The sequence below is a fragment of the Pristiophorus japonicus genome, unplaced genomic scaffold (assembly GCF_044704955.1).
Source record: "Pristiophorus japonicus isolate sPriJap1 unplaced genomic scaffold, sPriJap1.hap1 HAP1_SCAFFOLD_369, whole genome shotgun sequence".
NCBI lineage: Eukaryota > Metazoa > Chordata > Chondrichthyes > Pristiophoridae > Pristiophorus > Pristiophorus japonicus.
Window position 1 is genome coordinate 1 of NW_027253532.1, and position 27,993 is coordinate 27,993.

Here is a 27,993-nt window from a genome sequence, read left to right on the forward strand (position 1 = left end):
GCAACCCCCCGGGATGGGTAGTAACACAGTACTGACCCCCGCCCCCCCCCGGGATGGTAGTAACACAGTACTGACCCCCCCCCCCCCCCCCCCCGGGATGGTAGTAACACAGTACTGACCCCCCCCCCCCCCCGGGATGGTAGTAACACAGTACTGACCCCCCGGGATGGTAGTAACACAGTACTGACCCCCCCCCCCCCCCCCCCCCCGGGATGGTAGTAACACAGTACTGACCCCCCCCCCCGGGATGGTAATAACACAGTACTGACCCCCCCCCGGGATGGTAGTAACACAGTACTCACCTCCGTCTCCTCCTCTATCTTGGCTCCTTCTGCTTGCAGTACTGACAGTAGAGAATCCGGGCCGGCCACGTCATGAAATCGCTCTGTGGAAGTCAAAAGGCAAAATCAGTCCACCCGGTCTTCATTATTCACTGGCCTCCCTTCCCTGATCTTCCATCCCTCGGCTAACGCACATCAGACACCGACTGCATCGGCTGCACATTTCTGTGTTTTGGCTGAAGTTGTCTGGATCCAGTTTGGGGAAGGACAGCGGTTGAACCTGTGCAAGCGCAGCGGCAGACTGGACGTGAGCCCGTTCTCCTTGCGCACAGAAACAGGCCGTTCGGCCCCACAGGTCCGTGCCGGTGTTTATGCTCCACATCAGCCTCCTCCACCCCTCTACATCTCAGCCCTTCAACATCAACTTCTATTCAGGAGGTTGATTCCTGAGATGAAGGGGTTGCCTTATGAAGAAAGGTTGAGCAGGTTGGGCCTATACCCATAAGCCCAACAAGCTCCCCGCTGGAGTGGGACTAAACTACAGAACCAGTGGGAACCTGTTTAACCTTCGCTGTCTCCAGGCCAGGTCCAAGACCACCCCAACCTCTGTCGTCGAGCTACAGTACGCGGACGACGCCTGCTTCTGCGCACATACAGAGGCTGAACTCCAGGACATAGTCGACGTATTTACTGAGGCGTACGAAAGCCTGGGCCTTACGCTAAACATCCGTAAGACAAAGGGCCTCCACCAGCCTGTCCTCACCATGCAGCACTGCCCCCCCAGTCATCAAGATCCACAGCGTGGCCCTGGACAACGTGGACCATTTCCCATATCTCGGGAGCCTCCTGTCAACAAGAGCAAGCATCGACAGGTAAGTGGACAGAGGCGGCTAAGTGGAGCTGAGTCCACGGCCAGATCAGCTATGATCTTGTTGAATGGCAGAGCAGGCTCAAGGGGCTAGATGGCCTACTCCTGTTCCTAATTCTTGTGTTCTTGTGTTTGTGTTTGACAACGAGATCCAATTCCGCCTCCAGTGCGCCAGTGCAGCCTTCGGCCGCCTGAGGAAGAGTGTGTTTGAAGACCAGGCCCTCAAAACTACCACCAAGCTCATGGTCTACAGGGCTGTAGTAATACCCGCCCTCCTGTATGGCTCAGAGACATGGCCCATGTACAGCAGACACCTCAAGTCGCTGGAGAAATACCACCAACGATGTTTCCACAAGATCCTACAAATCCCCTGGGAGGACAGACGCACCAATGTTAGCGTCCTCGACCAGGCCAACATCCCCAGCATCGAAGCACTGACCACACTCGATCAGCTCCGCTGGGCAGGCCACAAAGTCCGCATGCCCCAGACACGGGATTCCCAAAGCAAGCGCTCTACTCGGAACTCCTTCACAGCAAACGAGCCAAAGGTGGGCAGCGGAAACGTTACAAGGGACACCCTCAAAGCCTCCCTGATAAAGTGCAACATCCCCACTGACACCTGGGAGTCCCTGGCCAAAGACCGCCCTAAGTGGAGGAAGTGTATTCGGGAGGGCACTGAGCACCTCGAGTCTCATCGCCGAGAGCGCGCAGAAATCAAGCGCAGGCTGCGGAAGGAGCGTGTGGCAAACCTGTCCCACCCTCCCCTCCCCTCAACGACTATCTATCCCACTTGTGACAGGGACTGTGGCTCTCATATTGGACTGTTCAGTCACCAAAGAACTCACTTCAGGAGCAGAAGCAAGTCTTCCTCGATTCTGAGGGACTGCCTATGATGATGATGATGATACGCATTGGAATTTAGAAGGATGAGAGGTGATTGTGGAAAGATCAGAAAGGATTAAGAAGTTAGTTCAGACCTGGGGTCGAAAACCAATGAACTCTCTTGCACAAAAAAAAACAAGCAAGCATTGAGCTCAGGGTGAAGGAGATAAGGGAATGAGATAAGGTTGTAAAGCTGCAGGATAATAAAGCCAAATTCAAAGGAGTTGCCCTGGGTAAGAGATAGTGTGCAGATACTGAATGCCAATTAACAGAGTTCCGGCAAATGCTAATGACTGAATGAAAGGTCAGCTGTAAGAAAAACAGACTGAAGGCCAATGGACAGGAGGGAGTTACCATTAACAGGACCGGCTGTGGGGGAACAGCAGGGGGCGTTGGGAATGGATGAAAATACTTCATTGATCAAGATAAGGTTCACACATGGTAACGAAGACACCGACTTGGTAATAACTCTTGGAGGAGAGAGACAGGTTGCAATAACAGCAGAATGTCTCTCTGTATTTCTTCTAAATACAAGCAGGCAATTAATAGTAACTCACATGTGTTAACTGATAGAAGAAAGGTTATAAAGATAGACAAGTTCGGACGGTCCGGAGCGAGAACCTAGAAGCAACACTCGGCAGAAGCAGGGACCAGAGGACAGTGCCTTGAAGGAACAGTGACCGGATTGATCATCCGGGGATGTATTGGGTAACAATGAGAATAGTTAGAGCGAAAAGGAACACCTTTTGGAACGCATTTCTCCAGAGTTAAATAGAGTGTAAGTAGTGAGTCTTGTACTTCTGTATTGGGGAACTATAGAGTGTAAGTAGTGAGTCTTGTACTTCTGTATTGTGGGGAACTATAGAGTGTAAGTAGTGAGTCTTGTACTTCTGTATTGTGGGGAACTATAGAGTGTAAGTAGTGAGTCTTGTACTTCTGTATTGTGGGAACTATATCAAGTTTCCACATGATTTGCGCCTGATTTTTAGGAGCAACTGGTGGAGAACGGACTATCTTAGAAATCGCAATTCTCCACATTTTTTTTTCTGCAGTTCTAGTCAGGTAGAACAGTTCTAGTTTGGAACAGAATTTTTTCTTCAAAAGGGGGCGTGTCCGGCCACTGACGCCTGATTTGAAAGTTTCCACAGTGAAAACATACTCCAAACTAAAGTAGAATGGAGCCAGTGAAGATTTTTGTAGAACTGAAAAAACCTGTTCTACACATAAAAAAATCAGGTGTAGGTTACAAATCAGGCGTCCAGAACGAGGTGGGGGGGAGAGGGGGAAGGGAACTTATTAAATTCTACAATAAATCCTTATTTATACTTATACAAATATTATACAAATAAATCCAACCTGAATAAACATTTATAAGCAAAGAAAAGATTAAATAAACCATCTTCCTACCTGTGTGAAAGTGCTTCAGCCAGGGAGAATGCTGCAGCAAGCCTCACAAAACGAGGCAGCCGTTCCCGAACGCAGGCGGGCGGGCGGGAGGGGAGGAGGGAGCCGACCGAACGCGGGGGGGGAAGGGAAGGGAGATGACCGAACGTGGTGGGGGGAGAGAGCCGAACGAACGCGGGGTGGGGGGGAGAGGGAAGGGAGCCGACCGAACGCGGGAGGGAAAGAGAGAAGGCTGCAGGAAGCCTCAAAAATTGAGGAGCCATTTCCCGACGGCAAAGGGGGGAGGTCGTCAGGAAACGGCTGGCTCAACTTTCTGAGGCTTCCTGCAGCCTTCTCACTGCGACAAGAAGCCTCAGTGCTGATGGCAATGTACTTTTATTAAAAAATGTTCAAAAATTAAACAGCTACCAAGAACTACAAAAATGGCCGAGTGGCAATGTTTTTTTCACACTGAGCATGCGCGAACGCTCCAACGCGCACGCGCAGCGTTGCCGGCAGGAAAAAAACTAATTTAAATAGTAGCCGCCCCCTCCCACTTACAAAATCGGTGCGAGTGTAGGCTCCGCCCCCCTGGGCGCCGCGCCAAACAGACAAGGAGCTGCAGGGCGCTCCAGAATCGCGAGTTTTTTTTTTTAGGCGCCCAGCTCAGAGGGGCGCCCGTTTTTTTTCGTGTGGAAACTTGGGCCCACAAAGTGTAAGTAGTGAGTCTTGTACTTCTGTATTGGGGAACTATAGAGTGTAAGTAGTGAGTCTTGTACTTCTGTATTGGGGAACTATAGAGTGTAAGTAGTGAGTCCTGTCCTGTCCTGTATTAAACGAACATTAACGGTATTGCCATTGTCCAGTGTGTCATTTAACATTTAACTCAAGAACCGTCGCAGGCAACTACTAGTCACACGTCTAGCGAAATAGCCGTTTCTGCAACAGAGATCTTATTGAGACGAAAGATTCTGAGGGGGCTTGACAGGATAGATGCAGAGTGGATGTTTCCCGTTGTGGGGGAATCTAGAACATAAGAACATAAGAAATAGGAGCAGTAGGCGGCCATACGGCCCCTCGAGCCTGCTCCGCCATTCAATATCATGGCTGATCTGATCATGGACTCAGCTCCACTTCCCTGCCCACTCCCTATAACCCCTTATCTCCTTATCGGTTAAGAAACTGTCTATTTCTGTCTTATATAAATTCAATGATCCAGCTTCCACAGCTCTCTGAGGCAGCAAATTTCATAGATCCACAACCCTCAGAGAAGAAATTTCTCCTCATCTGTTTTAAATGGGCGGCCTCTTATTCTAAGATCATGCCCTGTCGGTCTAGTCTCCCCCATCAGTGGAAATATCCTCTCTGCATCCACCTTGTCAAGCCCCCTCATAATCTTACACATTTCGATAAGATCACCTCTCATTCTTCTGAATTCCAATGAGTAGAGGCCCAACCTACTCAACCTTTCCTCATAAGTCAACCCCCTCATCCACGGAATCAACCGAGTGAACCTTCTCTGAACTGCCTCCAAAGCAAGTATATCCTTTTGTAAATATGGAAACCAAAACTGCACGCAGTATTCCAGGTGTGGCCCCACCAATACCCTGTACAGCTGTAGCAAGACTTCCCTGTGATCTTCGTGAATGACGGAGCAGGCTCGAGGAACCAAATGGCCAACCCTTGCTCCTATTTCTTATGTTCCTTTCGCCCTCATGTGTTTATCGGGCTTCCCCTTAAATGCCTTTATTCTATTCGCCACAACCACTCCCTGTGGCAGTGAGTTCCACATTCTCACCACTCTCTGGGTAAAGAAGTTTCTCCTGAATTCCCCATTGGATTTATTGGTGATTATCTTATATTGATAGCCCCTAGTTCTAGTCTTACCCACAAGTGAAAACATCTTCTCTAGGTCTACCCCATCAAAAAAGTTCATAAATTTAAAGTGTGATATGGAGACCAGAACTGTACACAGTAACTCCCAGTGTGATATGGAGACCAGAACTGTACACAGTAACTCCCAGTGTGATATGGAGACCAGAACTGTACACAGTAACTCCCAGTGTGATATGGAGACCAGAACTGTACACAGTAACTCCCAGTGTGATATGGAGACCAGAACTGTACACAGTAACTCCCAGTGTGATATGGAGACCAGAACTGTACACAGTAACTCCCAGTGTGATATGGAGACCTGAACTGTACACAGTAACTCCCAGTGTGATATGGAGACCAGAATTGTACACAGTAACTCCCAGTGTGATATGGAGACCAGAATAGAAGCATGGTCTAACTAAGGTCCGAGAGTGTAAGTGTAACACAACTGCACTTACCCAGCTCCGTCCTGTGCTCCTGCACCGTGTCGTGCAGGTTCTGCAGCTCCGTGTATTTGTCCTGGAGCTGGCCCTTGCCCTCCTCCAGCTGCGGCTGAAACTCCAGGTTCTTCTCCGCCAGGCTGCGATTGGCCGCCAGCAACATCTCCCGCTCCAGCTGGAGGTTCTGCACCTGAGGGGAGACGGACAGACAAGACATAAGTGAGCAGGGTCCTCAGTGCGGAGGGAGATGGCGTAGAGCCCCCTGGCAGAAGTGAGCAGGCTCCCGAGGTGAGCAGGTCATAGTGCAGAGGAAGATGGCGGAGCCCCCCCGACCGAGATAAGTAGTGTCCTAGTGCGGAGGAAGACCATGCAGCCCCATGATAGAGGTGAGCAGGGCCCCAGTGAGGAATGAGATGGCGGAGAGCCCCCTGGCGGAGGTGAGCTGGGCCCCAGTGCGGAGAGCCCCCTGGCGGAGGTGAGCTGGCCCCAGTGCAGAGGGTCCCAGTCTGGAGAGAGATGGGAAAGCCCCGACAGAGGCAAGGAGGCCACATTTTCGGGATGTGGGCAGCGGTGGGAGTGCCAGCATTTATTGACCATCCCTAATTGCCTCTCGAAGGTGATGGTGAGCCGCCTTCTTGAACCGCTGCAGTCCGTGTGGTGAAGGTGCTCCCACAGTGCTGTTAGGGAGGGAGTTCCAGGATGTTGACCCAATGACGATGAAGGAACGGCCGATATATTTCCAAGTCAGGATGGTGTGTGTGTCTGGGAGGGGAACGTGGAGGTGGTGGTGTTCCCATGCGCCTGCTGCCCTTGTCCTTCTAGATGATGGAGGTCGTGGGTTTGGGAGAGCTGGGGCCTGGGTTCAAATCCAGTCTGGAGACCAGTAACTGAAGGCAGTGCTCAAACAGTGATTCACTCCCGTCTGGTACTGTACACCCCGTGTGTGTCTCAGTGCCCCCGGTACATGTACAGTACACAGGGTAAAGGGGAACGATTCACTCCCGTCTGGTACTGTACACCCCGTGTGTGTCTCAGTGCCCCCGGTACATGTACAGTACACAGGGTAAAGGGGAACGATTCACTCCCGTCTGGTACTGTGCACCCCGTGTGTGTCCCAGTGCCCCCGGTACATGTACAGTACACAGGGTAAAGGGTAACGATTAACTCCCGTCTGGTACTGTACACCCCGTGTGTGTCTCAGTGTCCCCTGGTACATGTACAGTACACAGGGTAAAGGCGAACGATTAACTCCCGTCTGGTACTGTACACCCCGTGTGTGTCTCAGTGTCCCCCGGTACATGTACAGTACACAGGGTAAAGGGTAACGATTCACTCCCGTCTGGTACTGTACACCCCGTGTGTGTCTCAGTGTCCCCTGGTACATATACAATACACAGGGTAAAGGGTAACGATTCACTCCCGTCTGGTACTGTACACCCTGTGTGTGTCTCAGTGCCCCCGGTACATGTCAAGTGGAGAGTGGGAGAGAGAAAAAAAGGGCAGAGGAGAGTGAGGGAGAGGGAGAGAAAAGGCAGAGGGGATTGGGGAAGGGATGTGAAAGAAAAAAAGACTTGCACTTGTATAGCACCCTTCACGACCACCAAACATCTCAAAGCGTTTTATAGCCAATGAAGTACTTTTGGAGTGGAGTCAATGTTGTGATCTGGAAAACACGGCAGCCATTTTGCACACAGCAAGCTCCCACAAACAGCAACCTGATAATGACCAAATAATCTGTTTTAGTGATGTTAATTGAGGGATAAATATTGGCCAGGACACCGGGGATAACTCCCCTGCCCTTCCTCCAAATAGTGGCCATGGGACCTGAGAGAGCAGAATGTCTCATCCGAAAGACGGCACCTCCGACAGTGCAACACTCCCTCAGTACTGCCCCTCCGATAGTGCAACACTCCCTCAGTACTGCCCCTCCGACAGAGTGGCACTCCCTCAGTACTGCCCCTCCGACAGTGCAGCGCTCCCTCAGTACTCCCCCTCCGACAGTGCAGCACTCCCTCAGTACTGCCCCTCCGACATTTCAGCACTCCCTCAGTACTCCCCCTCCGACAGTGCAGCACTCCCTCAGTACTCCCCCCACCCCCCCCCCCGACAGTGCAGCGCTCCCTCAGTACTGCCCCTCCGACAGTGCGGCGCTCCCTCAGTACTGCGCTCCCTCAGTACTGCCCCTCCAACAGAGTGGCACTCCCTCAGTACTGCCCCTCAGACAGTGCAGCGCTCCCTCAGTACTCCCCCTCAGACAGTGCAGCACTCCCTCAGTACTGCCCCTCCGACAGTGCAGCACTCCCTCAGTACTGCACCTCCGACAGAGAGGCACTCCCTCAGTACTGCCCCTCCGACAGAGAGGCACTCCCTCAGTACTGCACCTCCGACAGTGCAGCGCTCCCTCAGTACTCCCCCTCCGACAGTGCAGCACTCCCTCAGTACTGCCCCTCCGAGAGAGTGGTACTCCCTCAGTACTGCCCCTCTGACAGTGCAGCGCTCCCTCAGTACTCCCCCTCAGACAGTGCAGCACTCCCTCAGTACTGCCCCTCCGACAGTGCAGCACTCCCTCAGTACTGCACCTCCGACAGAGAGGCACTCCCTCAGTACTGCCCCTCCGACAGAGAGGCACTCCCTCAGTACTGCCCCTCCGACAGAGCGGCATTCCCTCAGCACTGCACTGGAAGTGTCAGCCTACATTTGTGCGCTCAACTTCCTGGAATGGGACTTGAACCCACAGCCTTCTGACTCAGAGGCGAGAGTGCTACCATGGAGAGAGAGAGAGCGAGAGCGGGAAAGGGCGGAGGAGAGTGAGTGAAAACGAGAGAGAAGGAAGAAAATAAAGCGATCGCACGGTACACATCGCGAGGATAGGCTCCAGCTGTGGTGCCTGCGCAGTCGAATAGCCTGCCAACACTCAGTGGGTTGGGGTGTTGGCGGGTTAACAGACAGCTGTGAGTCACGGACTCGCGGCCTGGCCCGCTCAGGCGAGAAGGGAAGTCAGCCTGCCACGCTGCCGTGCAGGTTACTGTACGTGTGGAATGCAGTTTAGCGGGTTCCCGCCCGGTCGAACCGGTACGAGGCGGATTAAACCGAGCGCAGATGCAGCCCTCTGCCTCGTTAACCCTTTGCGGCCCCCCTCGAAACAAATGCGTGTGGAGCGGGCAGAGATCAGATCCCCCACCCTGGCCCACCTTCTCATCAGGGACCCTTCCAGGCTGCAAAGAGAGCGAAAGATTTGGATTTCTACAGCTTCTATCACCACCTCAGGGCGTGCCAATGGGCTTTACAGCCATTGAAGTGCTTTTGGAGTGTAGTCGTTGTTGTAATGTGGGAAACGCGGCAGCTAATTGGCACACAGCAAGCTCCCATGGACAGCCAAGTGTTAATGGCCCGATCATCTGTTTCACTGTGATGTTGATTGAGAGATAACTATTGGCCCAGGACACTTGGGAGAATTCCTCCCTGCACTTATTCGAAATACTGCAATGGAATCTTTTACGTCAACCTGAGAGATCAGACGGGGCCTCGGTTTAACATCCCATCAGAAAAACCTCCCACAATGCAGCACTCCCTCAGTACTGCCCCTCCGACAGTGCAGCACTCCCTCAGTACTGCCCCTCCGACAGTGCAGCGCTCCCTCAGTACTGCCCCTCCCACAGTGCGGCGCTCCCTCAGTACTGCCCCTCCGACTGTGCGGCGCTCCCTCAGTACTGCCCCTCCGACAGTGCGGCGTTCCCTCAGTACTGCCCCTCCGACAGTGCGGCGCTCCCTCAGTACTGCCCCTCCGACAGTGCGGCGCTCCCTCAGTACTGCTCCCCCTCAGTACTGCCCCTCCCACAGTGCAGCACTCCCTCAGTACTGCCCCTCCGACAGTGCAGCACTCCCTCAGTACTGCCCCTCCGACAGTGCAGCACTCCCTCAGTACTGCCCCTCCGACAGTGCAGCACTCCCTCAGTACTGCCCCTCCGACAGCGCAGCACTCCCTCAGTACTGCCCCTCCGACAGTGCAGCGCTCCCTCAGTACTGACCCTCCAACAGTGCAACGCTCCCTCAGTACTGCCCCTCCGACAGTGCAACGCTCCCTCAGTACTGCCCCTCCGACAGTGCACGCTCCCTCAGTACTGCCCCTCCGACAGTGCGGCGCTCCCTCAGTACTGCCCCTCCGACAGTGCACCATGATCGAAATAAATGCACCAACACTAATCGCTCTCTCGCTGATGAAACTCGAGGTATTTAGTTTCACTGCTGTGCCCAACTCTCATTTCCGGGATTTGTGTAACAGCCCCTGTGCCTCCAGTAATTGCAGAACCTTGAACCACACAGAGCAGGAAGGGGCCCAGGCCAAACTGTGTCCCACGCTCGCTCAGCTAATCACCAGTTGACAAGAGTCGGCAGGTTAGTGAGGGACGTCAGATCCCCAGGCCGTTCAGCCCCTCGAGCCTGTTACACAGGAACAGGAGGAGACCATTCAGCCCCTCGAGCCTGTTACACAGGAACAGGAGGAGGCCCATTCAATCAGATCACGGCTGATCTGTACCTCAACTCCATTTAGCCATCTTTGCTCCATATCCCTCGATACTGTTGCCAGGCAAAAGCCTATCAGAGCTTTTTTTGGTAATTTCTAATCGACACTCAGCCTCAACAGCTTGTTAGGGGAGAGAGTTCCAGATTTCCAGCACCCTTTGTGTGATCAAATGCTTACTGCCAGCTCCCCTAAACGGCCTGGCCCTTGTTTCAAGGTAATTCACCCTTGTCCTAAGGTAATTCACCCTTGTCCTAGATTCCACTTGCAGAGGAAATACTTTCTTCCTCGAGCGACACGATCAAATCCATTAATCACCTTAAACACCTCAATTAGACCAGCCCTTAATCCTCGAAACTCATGTAATTGGCAACCAAGTGAGTGAGGACACCAGAGTAATTGAAGGCTTTGTACCCAGTGTCAATAACACATCCTGGTTAAAGTGACTGTCTCAAGTAATGACACTCATCCCTGCTCCCATTCACACAGCTATAACTGTGCAGGGAGACGGGGAGATACACACACCCTGACAGTGCAGCGCTCCCTCAGTACTGCCCCTCTGACAGTGCAGCGCTCCCTCAGTACTGCCCCTCCGACAGTGCAATGCTCCCTCAGTACTGCCCCTCCGACAGTGCAGCGCTCCCTCAGTACTGCCCCTCTGACAGTGCAACGCTCCCTCAGTACTGCCCCTCTGACAGTGCAACGCTCCCTCAGTACTGCCCCTCCGACAGTGCAGCGCTCCCTCAGTACTGCCCCTCCGACAGTGCAGCGCTCCCTCAGTACTGCCCCTCCGACAGTGCAGCGCTCCCTCAGTACTGCCCCTCCGACAGTGCAGCGTTCCCTCAGTACTGGCAATGAGAGTGTCGGCCTGGATTTTGTGCTGAAATCTTTGGAGTGTGACTTGAACCCATGACCTGCTGACTCAGAGGCGAGCGCGATGCCCACTGAGGGACAACTGGAGGATGATTTTAAAGCACGCTGTCTCTCAATGCTCCATACATGTGACCAGCTAGCTCAGCAGAGGGCACGCTGCATTGAGTCTGCTTTCTAGAGGGGAGAGAGACGAGGGAGAGGGAGGGTGGAACGGCGGAGGGAGGGAGGGAGGGAGGGAGGGAGGGAGGGAGGGAGGGAGCCGACGAAGTGATAGACAGAGACAGAGGGAGAGAGATTGACAGAGGGAGAGAGATTGACAGAGGGAGAGAGATTGACAGAGGGAGAGAGATTGACAGAGGGAGAGAGATTGACAGAGGGAGAGAGATTGACAGAGGGAGAGAGATTGACAGAGGGAGAGAGATTGACAGAGGGAGAGAGAGATTGACAGAGGGAGAGAGAGATAGAAAGAGAGAGAAAGCACAAGGATAAACAAGAGTATCTGTCAGAGAGAGCACGAGCGAGAGCACTGGTCTCAGCACTGATCATGAAGCCTCTTCACATCGTTCCGAAATAAAACCCCTCGGTGCTTGGCGTACAACGGATTCCGTCGTGGAGTGGGCCGTGGCAGCCATTTTGTGCAGAGCAGTTCATTTGTTCGGAGGGTGTTGGCCGAGGGACGAATGTTGGCCCGGACAATGCGGGATTGGGGGGGCGGCGGTGAGAAATCACAGGCCCCTCCGACAATGCAGCACCCACCCCTCCCAACCACCCTCTGCCCCCACCTCTGCTCGAGGCTCCAAAGCAAGGGGGCTGGATCGTACGAACGTCTGACTCCGGGGGAGCATTACTGACCGAGACGAGGGAGTTATACAAAGAAACAAACACACACACACACGGAGCAGGTCCAACATTCACTGCCAACAGTTCGCCAGCACAGCGATGTCGCTTGCTACGGCGAGGTCAGATTTCAGGAAATAAATCGGGAGGCACACAACAATCTGATAACGGAAGAGCGTGTCAACACCGCAGTTAGGGGAAATTCCCACCGCAGCACCAGCCTCTGCCAAGGCCTTCCATACCACTCCATTTCAATCCCTACCCAACCCCAGGCACCGACTGCTGAATCTGGCGGTCCTGGCTCCATGGGCGGCATTCTCTCGGAGTCACCACACGCCCGAGGCGCAGGAGCTGAATCAACGCCGACACTCCAGTGTCAGTGCTGAGGGAGGGCTGCACTGTCGGAGGGGCAGTACTGAGGGAGCGCCGCACTGTCGGAGGGTCAGTGCTGAGGGAGTGCTGCACTGTCGGAGGGGCAGTACTGAGGGAGCGCTGCATTGTGGGAGGAGGAGGGGCAGTACTGAGGGAGCGCCGCACTGTCGGAGGGGGGTGCAGTACTGAGGGAGCGCCGCACTGTCGGAGGGGGGTGCAGTGCTGAGGGAGCGCCGCACTGTCGGAGGGGGGGGGGGGAGTTCTGAGGGAGCGCCGCACTGTTGGAGGGGGGGCAGTGCTGAGGGAGTGCCGCACTGTTGGAGGGGGGGCAGTACTGAGGGAGTGCCGCACTGTTGGAGGGGGGGCAGTGCTGAGGGAGCGCCGCACTGTCGGAGGGGGGGCAGTACTGAGGGAGTGCCGCACTGTTGGAGGGGGGCAGTACTGAGGGAGTGCCGCACTGTTGGAGGGGGGCAGTGCTGAGGGAGCGCCGCACTGTCGGAGGAGGAGGGGCAGTACTGAGGGAGCGCCGCACTGTCGGAGGGGGGGCAGTGCTGAGGGAGCGCCGCACTGTTGGAGGGGGGGCAGTACTGAGGGAGTGCCGCACTGTTGGAGGGGGGGCAGTGCTGAGGGAGCGCCGCACTGTTGGAGGGGGGCAGTACTGAGGGAGTGCCGCACTGTCGGAGGGGGGGCAGTACTGAGGGAGTGCCGCACTGTTGGAGGGGGGCAGTACTGAGGGAGTGCCGCACTGTCGGAGGGGGGGCAGTACTGAGGGAGTGCCGCACTGTCGGAGGGGGGGCAGTGCTGAGGGAGAGCCGCACTGTCGGAGGGGGGGCAGTACTGAGGGAGAGCCGCACTGTCGGAGGGGGGGCAGTACTGAGGGAGTGCCGCACTGTCGGAGGGGGGGCAGTACTGAGGGAGTGCCGCACTGTCGGAGGGGGGGCAGTGCTGAGGGAGTGCCGCACTGTCGGAGGGGGGGCAGTACTGAGGGAGCGCCGCACTGTCGGAGGGGGGGCAGTACTGAGGGAGCGCTGCACTGTTGGAGGGGGGAGCAGTACTGAGGGAGAGCCGCACTGTCGGAGGGGCAGTACTGAGGGAGAGCTGCACTGTTGGAGGGGGGGCAGTACTGAGGGAGCGCCGCACTGTCGGAGGGGGGAGCAGTACTGAGGGAGAGCCGCACTGTCGGAGGGGGGGCAGTGCTGAGGGAGAGCCGCACTGTCGGAGGGGGGGCAGTGCTGAGGGAGCGCTGCACTGTTGGAGGGGGGAGCAGTGCTGAGGGAGCGCCGCACTGTCGGAGGGGGGGCAGTACTGAGGGAGAGCCGCACTGTTGGAGGGGGGGCAGTACTGAGGGAGAGCTGCACTGTTGGAGGGGGGAGCAGTGCTGAGGGAGCGTCGCACTGTTGGAGGGGGGCAGTGCTGAGGGAGCGCCGCACTGTCGGAGGGGCAGTGCTGAGGGAGCGCCGCACTGTCGGAGGGGCAGTACTGAGGGAGCGCCGCACTGTCGGAGGGGCAGTACTGAGGGAGCGCCGCACTGTCGGAGGGGCAGTACTGAGGGAGTGCTGCACTGTCGGAGGGGCAGTGCTGAGGGAGCGCCGCACTGTCGGAGGGGCAGTACTGAGGGAGCGCCGCACTGTCGGAGGGGCAGTGCTGAGGGAGCGCCGCACTGTCGGAGGGGCAGTACTGAGGGAGCGCCGCACTGTCGGAGGGGCAGTGCTGAGGGAGCGCCGCACTGTCGGAGGTACCGGCTTTTGGATGAGACCTTAAATCAAGGGCCCCCATCTGCCTTCTCGGGTGGACGTAAAAAATGCCAGGGCACAATTGGAAGAAGTGCAGAGGGGGCTATCCCCGGTGTCCTGGCCAATATTCCTCCCTCAACCAACATCACGAAAACAGCTGATCGGGTGATGATCACATTGCTGTTTGTGGGAGCTTGCTTGTGCACAAATTGGCTGCCCGTGCTTCCTGCATTGTAACAGTGACTACACTCCCAAAAGTGGGAGCACCTTCAGCACACGGACTGCAGCGGTTTCTCTTGCCTTGGAGGGAGTGCAATGAAGTTTCACTGGATTAAGAACATAAGAAATAGGAGCAGGAGTCAGCACTACGGCCCCTCGAGCCTACTCCGCCATTTGGTAAGATTCTGGCTGACCATCAACCTCAAGTCCACTTTCCCGTCTGATCTCCATCTCCCTTCATTCCCCATGGACTCCAAAAAATCTATCGATCTCAGCCGTGAATGTATTCAGAGACTGAGCCTCCACAGCTCTCGGGGGCAGAGAATTCCAAAGATTCACCACCCTCAGTGAAGAAATTCCTCCTTATCCCTGTCTTAAATGGCGGACCCCTTATCCCGAGACAAAGCCCCCTGGTTCTAGACTCCCCGGCCCGGGGGAAACATCCTCTCAGCATCTACCCCGTCAATCCCCTTCAGAATCTTGTCTGTTTCAATGAGATCACCTCTCATTCTTCTAAACTGCAGAGAGTATAGGGCCCATTCTACACAATCTCGCCTCATAGGACAGCCCTCTCCTCCCAGGAATCAATCTAGTGAACGTCCGTTGTACTGCCTCCAAGGCAAGTATATCCTTCCTTGGATTGAACCCTGGGATGGGGGGGAATTGCCCTATGAGAAGAGATTAAGCAGACTAGGCCTATATTCTCTAGAGTTTAGAAGAATGAGGCATCTTATTGAAACATACAAAATTCTTACTGTGCTTGACAGGGTAGATGCAGAGAGGATGTTTCCCTGGGCTGGGGAGTCTAGAACCAGGGCTCACAGTCTCAGGGTACAGGGTTGGCCATTTGATACTGAGTTGAGTTATTATTTAAATGGAGAAAGATTGCAAAGTGCTGCAGTACAGCGGGACCTGGGGGTATTTGCGCATGAAACACAAAAGGATAGTATGCAGGTACAGCAAGTGATCAGGAAGGCCAATGGTATCTTGGCCTTTATTGTAAAGGGGATGGAGTATAAAAGCAGGGAAGTCTTGCTACAGTTATACAGGGTATTGGTGAGGCCGCACCTGGAATACTGTGTACAGTTTTGGTTTCCATATTTACGAAAGGATATACTTGCTTTGGAGGCAGTTCAGAGAAGGTTCACTCGGTTGATTCGGGGGATGAGGGGGTTGACTTATGAGGAAAGGTTGAGTAGGTTGGGCCTCTACTCATTGTAATTCAGAAGAATGAGAGGTGATCTTATCGAAACGTATAAGATTACGAGGGGGCTTGACAAGGTGGATGCAGAGAGGATGTTTCCACTGATGGGGGAGACTAGAACTAGAGGGCATGATCTTAGAATAAGGGGCCACCCATTTAAAACAGAGATGAGGAGGAATTTCTTCTGTGAGGGTTGTAAATCTGTGGAATTCATTGCCTCAGAGAGCTGTGGAAGCTGGGACATTGAATATATTTAAGACAGAAATAGACAGTTTCTTGAATGATAAGGGGTTATGGGGAGCGGGTGGGGAAGTGGAGCTGAGTCCATGATCGGATCAGCCATGATCTTATTGAATGGCGGAGCAGGCTCGAGGGGCCGTATGGCCCGCTCCTGCTCCTATTTCTTATGTTATGAGGAGAAACTTCCTCAGGTGAATCTTTGGAATTCGCTGCCTCAGAGAGCTGTGGAGGCTCAGTCGTTGGGTACACTCAAGGCTGAGGTAGATAGATTGTTGGGTATTAAGGGAATCGAGGGATATGAGGATGGGGCGGGAAAGTGGAGTTGAGGTTGATGATCAGCCAGGATCTCAGTGAATGACGGAGCAGGCTCGAGGGGCCATGGGGCCTACTCCTGCTCCAAATTTTAATGTTCTAATATCTCCTCATGGGGCTCAGTGCCAAATCTAGTTTGATAATGCTCTGTGAAGCACCTTGAGGTGCTTTACTACATTCATCATCACAGGCGGTCCCTGGAACGAGGATGACTTGCTTCCACATGGGTTCACAGATGTTTCAATGACGGACCCGATGTTCCAGGTCCTGATCTCCAGTTGAGGGGGTGGAAGATGCCTGTGGGTGGGTTTTTTTTAACGTGGGGTGACCGTTGCACACCAGCCACCACACGGGGCTTGACAGAGCTGGGTCTTGGTCCAGTGGCAAGGGTTGAACCAGGACGACTGGAGACCAGCTCTGCTGCACGGACCTAGTGCGCCCACACAAATACCGCAGTGTGGGCTGGGCCCGTGCTGTCCCCTGGGCCCGAACCCTCATTCGCCGCACCTCCGCCCCACAATGTTCCAGGGCCCGGCGCTCCAGCTCTATTTCTAGCCCCGACCCGCGTTGGTGTTCTCACACAGGTCGGGGCGGCCCACATTGTTGACGTTTGTGTCTCCATTGTGGGTTGGGCTGTTCTGGTGGCCAGAGCTCATGTCTGGTGTCGTCCAGCTGGGTGGGACTGCACTCGCCTGGTTCCATTCTTATCCGTCTAATCGTAGCCCGAGGAGTACCTGCGACGGCTTCTCTGCCCCCTCCCACATCGTTCTCCCTGGTGTCCCCCCAGGATCAACCCTCCGATTTCTCATCGACATGCTGCCCCTGGGCAACATCATCTGGAAACTCCAGCTGCTACTTTTTAGGTTGAAGAAGTGGGCCCACCACCAGATTCTCAAGAAGCAACTACGGCACGGGCGATAAATCCAGGCACATTCCCCACCCGGGAAGACTTTTCAAACGCACTTGCTCGCTCACCTCCTCGCTGTCCAGCACCAGGCCCTCCTGCTGCTCCGTGCTGTTCAGGATATTCTCCAGCTCCTCTCGGCTCAGCCCCCGCAGCTTGTTCATCAGTGGCACCGACTGAAGCTCTTCCATCGGGAGCTGCGAGTTAAAGAGAGGCAGAGTGAGTCGTCGAGCTTTACCTGGTCCTGGCTGCTCCCTCGGGCCACGAGGGTCTCGCCGCGACTCAGTGGCTAGCGTCCGCGCCCTCAGAGTCAGAAGGTTGTGGGTTCGAGCCCCACTCCACAGACTCGAGCCCGTTAATCGAGCCCGGCAGTACTGAGGGAGCGCTGCACTGTCGGAGGGGCAGTACTGAGGGAGTGCCGCACTGTCGGAGGGGCAGGTACTGAGGGAGTGCCGCACTGTCGGAGGGGCAGGTACTGAGGGAGCGCCGCACTGTCGGAGGGGCAGTACTGAGGGAGTGCCGCACTGTCGGAGGGGCAGGTACTGAGGGAGCGCCGCACTGTCGGAGGGGCAGGTACTGAGGGAGCGCCGCACTGTCGGAGGGGCGGTACTGAGGGAGAGCCACACTGTCGGAGGGGCAGTACTGAGGGAGCGCCGCACTGTCGGAGGGGCAGGTACTGAGGGAGCGCCGCACTGTCGGAGGGGCGGTACTGAGGGAGTGCCGCACTGTCGGAGGGGCAGTACTGAGGGAGGGCTGCACGGTCGGTGGGACAGTACTGAGGGAGGGCTGCAATGTCGGAGGGACAGTACTGAGGGAGTGCTGCACTGTCAGAGGGGCAGTACTGAGGGAGTGCTGCACTGTCGGAGGGGCGGTACTGAGGGAGTGCCGCACTGTCGGAGGGGCAGTACTGAGGGAGGGCTGCACGGTCGGAGGGACAGTACTGAGGGAAGCGCTGCACTGTCGGAGGGGCAGTACTGAGGGAGCGCCGCACTGTCTGAGGGGCAGGTACTGAGGGAGTGCCGCACTGTCGGAGGGGCAGTACTGAGGGAGCGCCGCACTGTCGGAGGGGCGGTACTGAGGGAGTGCCGCACTGTCGGAGGGGCGGTACTGAGGGAGTGCCGCACTGTCGGAGGGGCGGTACTGAGGGAGTGCCGCACTGTCGGAGGGGCAGGTACTGAGGGAGCGCCGCACTGTCGGAGGGGCAGGTACTGAGGGAGCGCCGCACTGTCGGAGGGGCGGTACTGATGGAGAGCCACACTGTCGGAGGGGCAGTACTGAGGGAGCGCCGCACTGTCGGAGGGGCAGGTATTGAGGGAGCGCCGCACTGTCGGAGGGGCGGTACTGAGGGAGTGCCGCACTGTCGGAGGGGCAGTACTGAGGGAGGGCTGCACTGTCGGAGGGGCAGGTACTGAGGGAGCGCCGCACTGTCGGAGGGGCAGGTACTGAGGGAGCGCCGCACTGTCGGAGGGGCGGTACTGAGGGAGAGCCACACTGTCGGAGGGGCAGTACTGAGGGAGCGCCGCACTGTCGGAGGGGCAGGTACTGAGGGAGCGCCGCACTGTCGGAGGGGCGGTACTGAGGGAGTGCCGCACTGTCGGAGGGGCAGTACTGAGGGAGGGCTGCACGGTCGGTGGGACAGTACTGAGGGAGGGCTGCAATGTCGGAGGGACAGTACTGAGGGAGTGCTGCACTGTCAGAGGGGCAGTACTGAGGGAGTGCTGCACTGTCGGAGGGGCGGTACTGAGGGAGTGCCGCACTGTCGGAGGGGCAGTACTGAGGGAGGGCTGCACGGTCGGAGGGACAGTACTGAGGGAAGCGCTGCACTGTCGGAGGGGCAGTACTGAGGGAGCGCCGCACTGTCGGAGGGGCAGTATTGAGGGAGCGCCGCACTGTCGGAGGGGCAGTACTGAGGGAGCGCCGCACTGTCCAAGATGCTGTCTTTCAGGTTGAGAAGTTAAACCGAGACCCCTTCTGCCCCCTCGAGTGGGCGTTGAGAGATTCCACCGCCATTATGTTGAAGAAGAGCACGGGGGAGTTATCCCCTGTGTCCTGGGGCCCAATATCTGTTCCTCAACCAACAGCACAAAATAAACGGATGATCGGGTCATTATCACATTGCTGTGTGTGGGAGCTTGCTGTTTGCTTATTGACTGCTGCGTTTCCCACATTACAACAGTGACTACACTCCAAAAGTATTTAATTGGCTGTAAAGGCTCTGGGATGCCCCGAAATCATGAAAGGTGCTATAGAAATGCAAATCTTTCGTTTGTGCTCGTTGGAGTGATATATATATATATAAAAACTTCATTGGTACATTGGTGAGACCATACCTGGAGTACTGCATATCGTTTTGGTCTCCGTATTTAAGGAAGGTTATACTTGCATTGGAGGCTGTTCAGAGAAGGTTCAAGTGATTGATTCCTGAGATGAAGGGGTTGTCTTATGAAGAAAGGTTGAGCAGGTTGGGCCTATACTCATTGGAGTTCAGAAGAATGAGAGGTGATCTTATTGAAATGTATAAGATACTGAGGGGGCTGGACAGGGTGGATGCAGAGAAGATGTTTCCCCTCGTGGAGGAATCTAGAACTAGGGGGCATAGTCTCAGAATAAGGGGCCGCCCATTTAAAACTGAGATGAGGAGGAATTTCTTCTCTCGGAGAGTTGTAAATCTGTGGAATTCTCTGCCCCAGAGAGCTGTAGAAGCTGGGACATTGAATATATTTAAGGTGGAGATAGACAGATTTTTGAGCGGTAAGGGAGTGAAGGGTTATGGGGAGCGGGCAGGGAACTGGAGATGTTTCTCCTCATAAGAACATAAGAAATAGCAGGAGTAGGCCATACAGCCCCTCGAGCCTGCTCCGCCATTCAATAAGATCATGGCTGATCCGATCATGGACTCAGCTCCACTTCCCCGCCCGCTCCCCTTAATCCCTTATCCCCTTATCGTTTAAGAAACTGTCTATTTCTGTCTTAAATTTATTCAATGTCCCAGCTTCTCCAGCTCTCTGGGGCAGCGAATTCCACAGATTCACAACCGTCAGAGAAGAAATTTCTCCTCATCTCAGTTTTAAATGGGCGGCCCCTTATTCTAAGATCATGCCCTCTAGTTCTAGTCTCCCCCCACCAGTGGAAACATCCTCTCTGCATCCACCTTGTCAAGCCCCCTCATAATCTTATACGTTTCGATAAGATCACCTCTCATTCTTCTAAACTCCAATGTGTATCGGCCCAACCTATCTTCATAAGGCAACCCCCTCATCTCAGGAATCAACCGAGTGAACTTTCTCTGAACTACCTCCAAAGCAAGTATATCCTTTCGTAAATATGGAAAGCAAAAATGCACGCAGTATTCCAGGTGTGGCCTCACCAATACCCTGTATAACTGTAGCAAGATTTTCCTGTTTTTATACTCCATCCCCTTTGCAATAAAGGCCAAGATTCCATTGGCCTTCCTGATCACTTGCTGCACCTGCATACTATCCTTTTGTGTTTCATGCACAAGTACCCCCAGGTCCCACTGTACTGCAGCACTTTGCAATCTTTCTCCATTTAAATAATAACTTGCTCTTTGATTTTTTTCTGCCAAAGTGCATGACCTCACACTTTCCAGGCTGAACGCCAGGGTATAGTCAATGTATTCACTGAGGCATATGAAAACATGGGCCTTACGCTTAACATCCGTAAGACAAAGGTCCTCCACCATCCTGTCCTCACCGCACAGCACTGCCCCCCCAGTCATCAAGATCCACAGCACGGCCCTGGACAACGTGGACCATTTCCCATATCTCGGGAGCCTCTTATCAACAAAGGCAGACACTGAGGCGGAGATTCAGCATCGTCTCCAGTGCGCCATTACAGCCTTCGAACTTCTGAGGAAAAAAGTGTTTGAAGACCAGGCCCTCAAATCTACCACCAAGCTCATGATCTACAGGGATGTAGTGGTGCAAGGGTCAAGGATGTCTCGGAGCGGGTGCAGGACATTCTAAAAAGGGAGGGAGAACAGCCAGTTGTCGTGGTGCACGTTGGTACCAATGACATAGGTAAAAAAAGGGATGAGGTCCTACGAAACGAATTAAGGAGCTAGGAGCTAAATTAAAAAGTAGGACCTCAAAAGTAGTAATCTAGGGATTGCTACCAGTGCCACATGCTAGTCAGAGTAGGAATCGCAGGATAGCACAGATGAATACATGGCTTGAGCAGTGGTGCAGCAGAGAGGGATTCAAATTCCTGGGCCATTGGAACCGGTTCTGGGGGAGGTGGGACCAGTACAAACCAGACGGTCTGCACCTGGGCAGGACCGGAACCAATGTCCTAGGGGGAGTGTTTGCTAGTGCTGTTGGGGAGGAGTTAAACTAATATGACAGGGGGATGGGAACCAATGCAGGGAGACAGAGGGAGACAAAAAGGAGGCAAAAGCAAAAGACAGAAAGGAGATGAGGAAAAGTGGAGGGCAGAGAAACCCAAGGCAAAGAACAAAAAGGGCCATTGTACAGCAAAATTCTAAAAGGACAAAGGGTGTTAAAAAAACAAGCCTGAAGGCTTTGTGTCTTAATGCAAGGAGTATCCGCAATAAGGTGGATGAATTAACTGTGTAAATAGATGTTAACAAATATGATGTGATTGGGATTACGGAGACGTGGCTCCAGGATGATCAGGGCTGGGAACTCAACATCCAGGGGCATTCAACATTCAGGAAGGATAGAATAAAAGGAAAAGGAGGTGGGGTAGCATTGCTGGTTAAAGAGGAGATTAATGCAATAGTTAGGAAAGACATTAGCTTGGATGATGTGGAATCTATATGGGTAGAGCTGCAGAACACCAAAGGGCAAAAAACGTTAGTGGGAGTTGTGTATAGACCTCCAAACAGTAGTAGTGATGTTGGGGAGGGCATCAAACAGGAAATTAGGGGTGCATGCAATAAAGGTGCAGCAGTTATAATGGGTGACTTTAATATGCACATAGATTGGGCTAGCCAAACTGGAAGCAATACAGTGGAGGAGGATTTCCTGGAGTGCATAAGGGATGGTTTTCTAGACCAATATGTCGAGGAACCAACTAGGGGGGAGGCCATCTTAGACTGGGTGTTGTGTAATGAGAGAGGATTAATTAGCAATCTCGTTGTGCGAGGCCCCTTGGGGAAGAGTGACCATAATATGGTGGAATTCTGCATTAGGATGGAGAATGAAACAGTTAATTCAGAGACCATGGTCCAGAACTTAAAGAAGGGTAACTTTGAAGGTATGAGGCTTGAATTGGCTAGGATAGATTGGCGAATGATACTTAAGGGGTTGACTGTGGATGGGCAATGGCAGACATTTAGAGACCGCATGGATGAACTACAACAATTGTACATTCCTGTCTGGCGTAAAAATAAAAAAGGGAAGGTGGCTCAACCGTGGCTATCTAGAGAAATCAGGGATAGTATTAAAGCCAAGGAAGTGGCATACAAATTGGCCAGAAATAGCAGCGAACCCGGGGACTGGGAGAAATTTAGAACTCAGCAGAGGAGGACAAAGGGTTTGATTAGGGCAGGGAAAATGGAGTACGAGAAGAAGATTGCAGAGAACATTAAGACGGATTGCAAAAGTTTCTATCGATATGTAAAGAGAAAAAGGTTAGTAAAGACAAACATAGGTCCCCTGCAGTCAGAATCAGGGGAAGTCATAACGGGGAACAAAGAAATGGCAGACCAATTGAACAAGTACTTTGGTTCGGTATTCACTAAGGAGGACACAAACAACCTTCCGGATATAAAAGGGGTCAGAGGGTCCAGTAAGAAGGAGGAACTGAGGGAAATCTTTATTAGTCGGGAAATTGTGTTGGGGAAATTGATGGGATTGAAGGCCGATAAATCCCCAGGGCCTGATGGACTGCATCCCAGAGTACTTAAGGTGGCGGCCTTGGAAATAGCGGATGCATTGACAGTCAGTTTCCAACATTCCATTGACTCTGGATCAGTTCCTATCGAGTGGAGGGTAGCCAATGTAACCCCACTTTTTAAAAAAGGAGGGAGAGAAAACAGGGAATTATAGACCGGTCAGCCTGACCTCAGTAGTGGGTAAGATGATGGAATCAATTATTAAGGATGTCATAGCAGCGCATTTGGAAAGAGGTGATATGATAGGTCCAAGTCAGCATGGATTTGTGAAAGGGAAATCATGCTTGACAAATCTTCTGGAATTTTTTTGAGGATGTTTCCAGTAAAGTGGACAAAGGAGAACCAGTTGATGTGGTATATTTGGACTTTCAGAAGGCTTTCGACAAGGTCCCACACAAGAGATTAATGTGCAAAGTTAGAGCACATGGGATTGGGGGTAGTGTGCTGACATGGATTGAGAACTGGTTGTCAGACAGGAAGCAAAGAGTAGGAGTAAATGGGTACTTTTCAGAATGGCAGGCAGTGACTAGTGGGTTACCGCAAGGTTCTGTGCTGGGGCCCCAGCTGTTTACATTGTACATTAATGATTTAGACGAGGGGATTAAATGTAGTATCTCCAAATTTGCGGATGACACTAAGTTGGGTGGCAGTGTGAGCTGCGAGGAGGATGCTATGAGGCTGCAGAGTGACTTGGATAGGTTAGGTGAGTGGGCAAATGCATGGCAGATGAAGTATAATGTGGATAAATGTGAGGTTATCCACTTTGGTGGTAAAAACAGAGAGACAGACTATTATCTGAATGGTGACAGATTCGGAAAAGGGGAGGTGCAACAAGACCTGGGTGTCATGGTACATCAGTCATTGAAGGTTGGCATGCAGGTACAGCAGGCGGTTAAGAAAGCAAATGGGGCGAGGAGATTTGAGTACAGGGGCAGGGAGGTGTTACTACAGTTGTACAGGGCCTTGGTGAGGCCACACCTGGAGTATTGTGTACAGTTTTGGTCTCCTAACCTGAGGAAGGACATTCTTGTTATTGAGCGAATGCAGCGAAGGTTCACCAGACTGATTCCTGGGATGGCGGGACTGATCGATCAAGAAAGACTGGATCAACTGGGCTTGTATTCACTGGAGTTCAGAAGAATGAGAGGGGACCTCATAGAAACGTTTAAAATTCTGATGGGTTTAGACAGGTTAGATGCAGGAAGAATGTTCCCAATGTTGGGGAAGTCCAGAACCAGGGGACACAGTCTAAGGATAAGGGGGAAGCCATTTAGAACCGAGATGAGGAGAAACTTCTTCACCCAGAGAGTGGTGAACCTGTGGAATTCTCTACCACAGAAAGTAGTTGAGGCCAATTCACTAAATATATTCAAAAGGGAGTTAGATGAAGTCCTTACTGCTCGGGGGATCAAGGGTTATGGCGAGAAAGCAGGAATGGGGTACTGAAGTTTCATGTTCAGCCATGAACTCATTGAATGGCGGTGCAGGCTAGAAGGGCTGAATGGCCTACTCCTGCACCTATTTTCTATGTTTCTATGATACCCACCCTCCTGTATGGGTCTGAGACATGGACGATATATAGAAGGCACCTCAAATCGCTAGAGATATATCACCAACGATGTCTCCGCAAGATCCTGCAAATCCCCTGGGAGGACAGATGCACCAACATCAGTGTCCTCGACCAGGCCAACATCCCCAGTATTGAAGCACTGACCACACTCGATCAGCTTCGCTGGGCAGGCCACATAATTCACATGCCAGACACGAGACTCCCTAAACAAATGCTTTATGTGGAGCTCCTTCATGGTAAACGAGCCAAAGGAGGACAGCGATAATGTTACAAGGACACCCTCAAAGCCTCCCGGGTAAAGTGCGACATCACCACTGACACCTGGGAGACCCTGGCCGCAGACCGCCCGAGGTGGAGAAAGTCCATCCGGGAGGGCGTTGACTTCTTCGAGTCTCAACACAAAGAGTGTGAAGAGGCCGAGCGCAGGCAGCGGAAGGAGCGCGCGGCAAACCAGCCCCACCCACCCCCTCCCCTCGCCGAATGTCTGTCCCACCTGTAACAGGGTCTGTGGCTCTCGTATCGGACTGTTCAGCCACCAGAGAACTCACTTTGGGAGTGAAGCAAGTCTTCCTCGATTCCGCGGGATTGCCTATGATGAATGTTGTTGTTGGCAGACTTCGAGAAGTCCAAATACACCACATCCACTGGTTCCCCTTTATCCACCCTGTTCGTTACATCCTCAAAGAACTCCAGCAAATTTGTCAAACATGACTTCCCCTTCATAAATCCACGCTGACTTTGCCTGACCGAATTTTGCTTTTCCAAATGTCCTGCTACTGCTTCTTTAATAATGGGCTCCAACATTTTCCCAACCACAGATGCTAGGCTAACTGGTCTATAGTTTCCTGCTTTTTGTCTGCCTCTTTTTTTTTTTTAAATAGGGGCATTACATTTGCAGTTTTCCAATCTGCTGGGACCTCCCCAGAATCCAGGGAATTTTGGTAAATTACAACCAATGCATTATCCCTGCCGCTACTTCTCATTAGACCCTAGGATGTAAGGCATCAGGTCCAGGGGATTTATCTGCCTTTAGTCCCATTATCTTACTGAGCACCACCTCCTTAGTGATTGTGATTGTGTTAAGTTCCTCCCTCCCCCCTATAGCCCCTTGACTATCCACTGTTGGGATATTGTTAGTGTCCTCTACCGTAAAGACTGATACAAAATATTTGTTCAGAGTTTCTGCCATCTCCATGTTTCCCATTACTGATTCCCCGGTCTCGTCCTCTAAGGGACCAACATTTACTTGAGCCACTCTTTTCATTTTTATATACCGAAAGAAACTCTTGCTATTTGTTTTTATATTTTGTAATTGGGGCCGACTCCTGCTCCTATTTCTTATGTTCTTATGTATCATTGACCGATCCCGGCAGGCCAATTGAGCAGGGTGATACAAAAACTGTTCCTCCGATTTAAAAAGGGCTTCATTAAAAAAAACGTTGGCAAATATCTTATTTCAGGATAGGGAGGGGACCGAGAGGTCTCTCCATCATGGCATCGTCAGCCAACTGTACAGTATGTCCTGGGCTCAAACCTGTCACCAAGCTCACGGTCTGCAGAGTAGTAGTGATTCCTGCCCTTCTACATAAGAACATAAGAAATAGGAGCAGGAGTCGGCCATACGGCCCCTCGAGCCTGCTCCGCCATTCAATAAGATCATGGCTGATCTGATCACAGACTCAGCTCCACTTCCCCGCCCGCTCCCCATAACCCTTCACTGCCTTATCGTTCAAAAATCTGTCTATCTCCACCTTAAATTTATTCAATGACCCAGCCTCCACAGCTCTCTGGGGCAGAGAATTCCACAGATTTACAACTCTCTGAGAGAAGAAATTCCTCCTCATCTCAGTTTTAAATGGGCGGCCCCTTATTCTGAGACTATGCCCCCTAGTTCTAGATTCCCCCATGAGGGGAAACATCCTCTCTGCATCTACCCTGTCCAGCCCCCTCAGAATCTTATACATTTCAATAAGATCACCTCTCATTCTTCTAAACTCCAATGAGTAGAGGCCCAACCTGCTCAACCTTTCTTCATAAGACAATCCCTTCATCTGCAGAATCAACCTCGTGAACCTTCTCTGAACAGCCTCCAATGCAAGTATATCCCTCCTTAAATACAGCGACCAAAACTATACGCAGTACTCCAGGTGTGGCCTCACCAATAACCTGTACAGTTGTCGCAGGACTTCTCTGCTTTTATACTCTATCCCCCCTTGCAATAAAGGCCAACATTTCATTTACCTTCCTGATCACTTGCTGTACCTGCATACTAACTTTTTGTGTTTCATGCTTCAGAGACATGGACTACATACAGTAAGCACCTCAAAGCCCTGGAGAAGTACCACCAACGCTGCCTCCGCAAAATCCTGCAAATTCATTGGCAGGGCAGACGCACCAATGTCAGCGTCCTCTCTCAGGCCAACATCCCCAGCATCGAAGCACTGACCACGTTCGATCAGCTCCGCTGGGCAGGCCACATTGTCCGCATACCCCAGAAACGAGACTCCCAAAGCAAGCGCTCGACTTGGAACTCCTTCACGGCAAACGAGCCAGAGGTGGGCAGAGGAAACGTTACAAGGGACACCCTCAAAGCCTCCCTGATAAAGTGCAACATCCCCACCGACACCTGGGAGTCCCTGGCCAAAGACTGTCCTAAGTGCAGGACGTGCATCCGGGAGGGCGCTGAGCACCTCGAGTGTATTCGCTGAGAGCATGCAGAAATCAAGTGCAAACAGCGGAAGGAGCGCACGACCATAAGGACATAAGAACATAAGAATTAGGAACAGGAGTATGCCATCTAGCCCCTCGAGCCTGCTCCACCATTCAACAAGATCATGGCTGATCTGGCCGTGGACTCAGTTCCACTTACCCGCCCGCTCCCCATAACCCTTAATTCCCTTATTGGTTAAAAATCTATCTACCTGTGATTTGAATACATTCAATGAGCTAGCCTCAACTGCTTCCTTGGGCAGAGAATTCCACAGATTCACAACCCTCTGGGAGAAGAAATTCCTTCTCAACTCGGTTTTAAATTGGCTCCCCCGTATTTTGAGGCTGTGCCCCCTAGTTCTAGTCTCCCCGACCAGTGGAAACAACCTCTCTGCCTCTATCTTGTCTATCCCTTTCATTATTTTAAATGTTTCTATAAGATCACCCCTCATCCTTCTGAACTCCAACGAGTAAAGACCCAGTCTACTCAATCTGTCATCATAAGGTAACCCCCTCATCTCCGGAATCAGCCTAGTGAATCGTCTCTGTACCCCCTCCAAAGCCGGTATATCCTTCCTTAAGTAAGGTGACCAAAACTGCACGCAGTACTCCAGGTGCGGCCTCACCAATACCCTGTACAGTTGCAGCAGGACCTCCCTGCTTTTGTACTCCATCCCTCTCGCAATGAAGGCCAACATTCCATTCGCCTTCCTGATTACCTGCTGCACCTGCAAACTAACTTTTTTTGGGATTCATGCACAAGGATCTAAAAGAGTTTCATGCACAAGGACCCCCAGGTCCCTCTGCACCGCAGCATGTTGTAATTTCTCCCCATTCAAATAATATTCCCTTTTACTGTTTTTTTCCCCAAGGTGGATGACCTCACACTTT

General features: G+C 52.9%; 1 protein-coding gene across 1 annotated transcript in view; it reads right to left on the minus strand.

The window, feature by feature from the left end:
• Positions 1-302: 302 nt before the first annotated feature.
• The window catches only part of LOC139250305 (vacuolar protein sorting-associated protein 37C-like), a gene marked incomplete at its 3' end in the record, with an annotated part of 34,805 nt that continues 7,114 nt past the window's right edge, over positions 303-27,993 (minus strand). The window contains exons 2-4 of the mRNA XM_070872798.1: positions 17,017-17,142; positions 5,748-5,919; positions 303-385 (exon numbers count right to left, since the gene is read on the minus strand). Coding sequence (XP_070728899.1) covers positions 303-385; positions 5,748-5,919; positions 17,017-17,136 — 375 coding nt within the window. The remainder of the gene's footprint in view (positions 386-5,747; positions 5,920-17,016; positions 17,143-27,993) is intronic.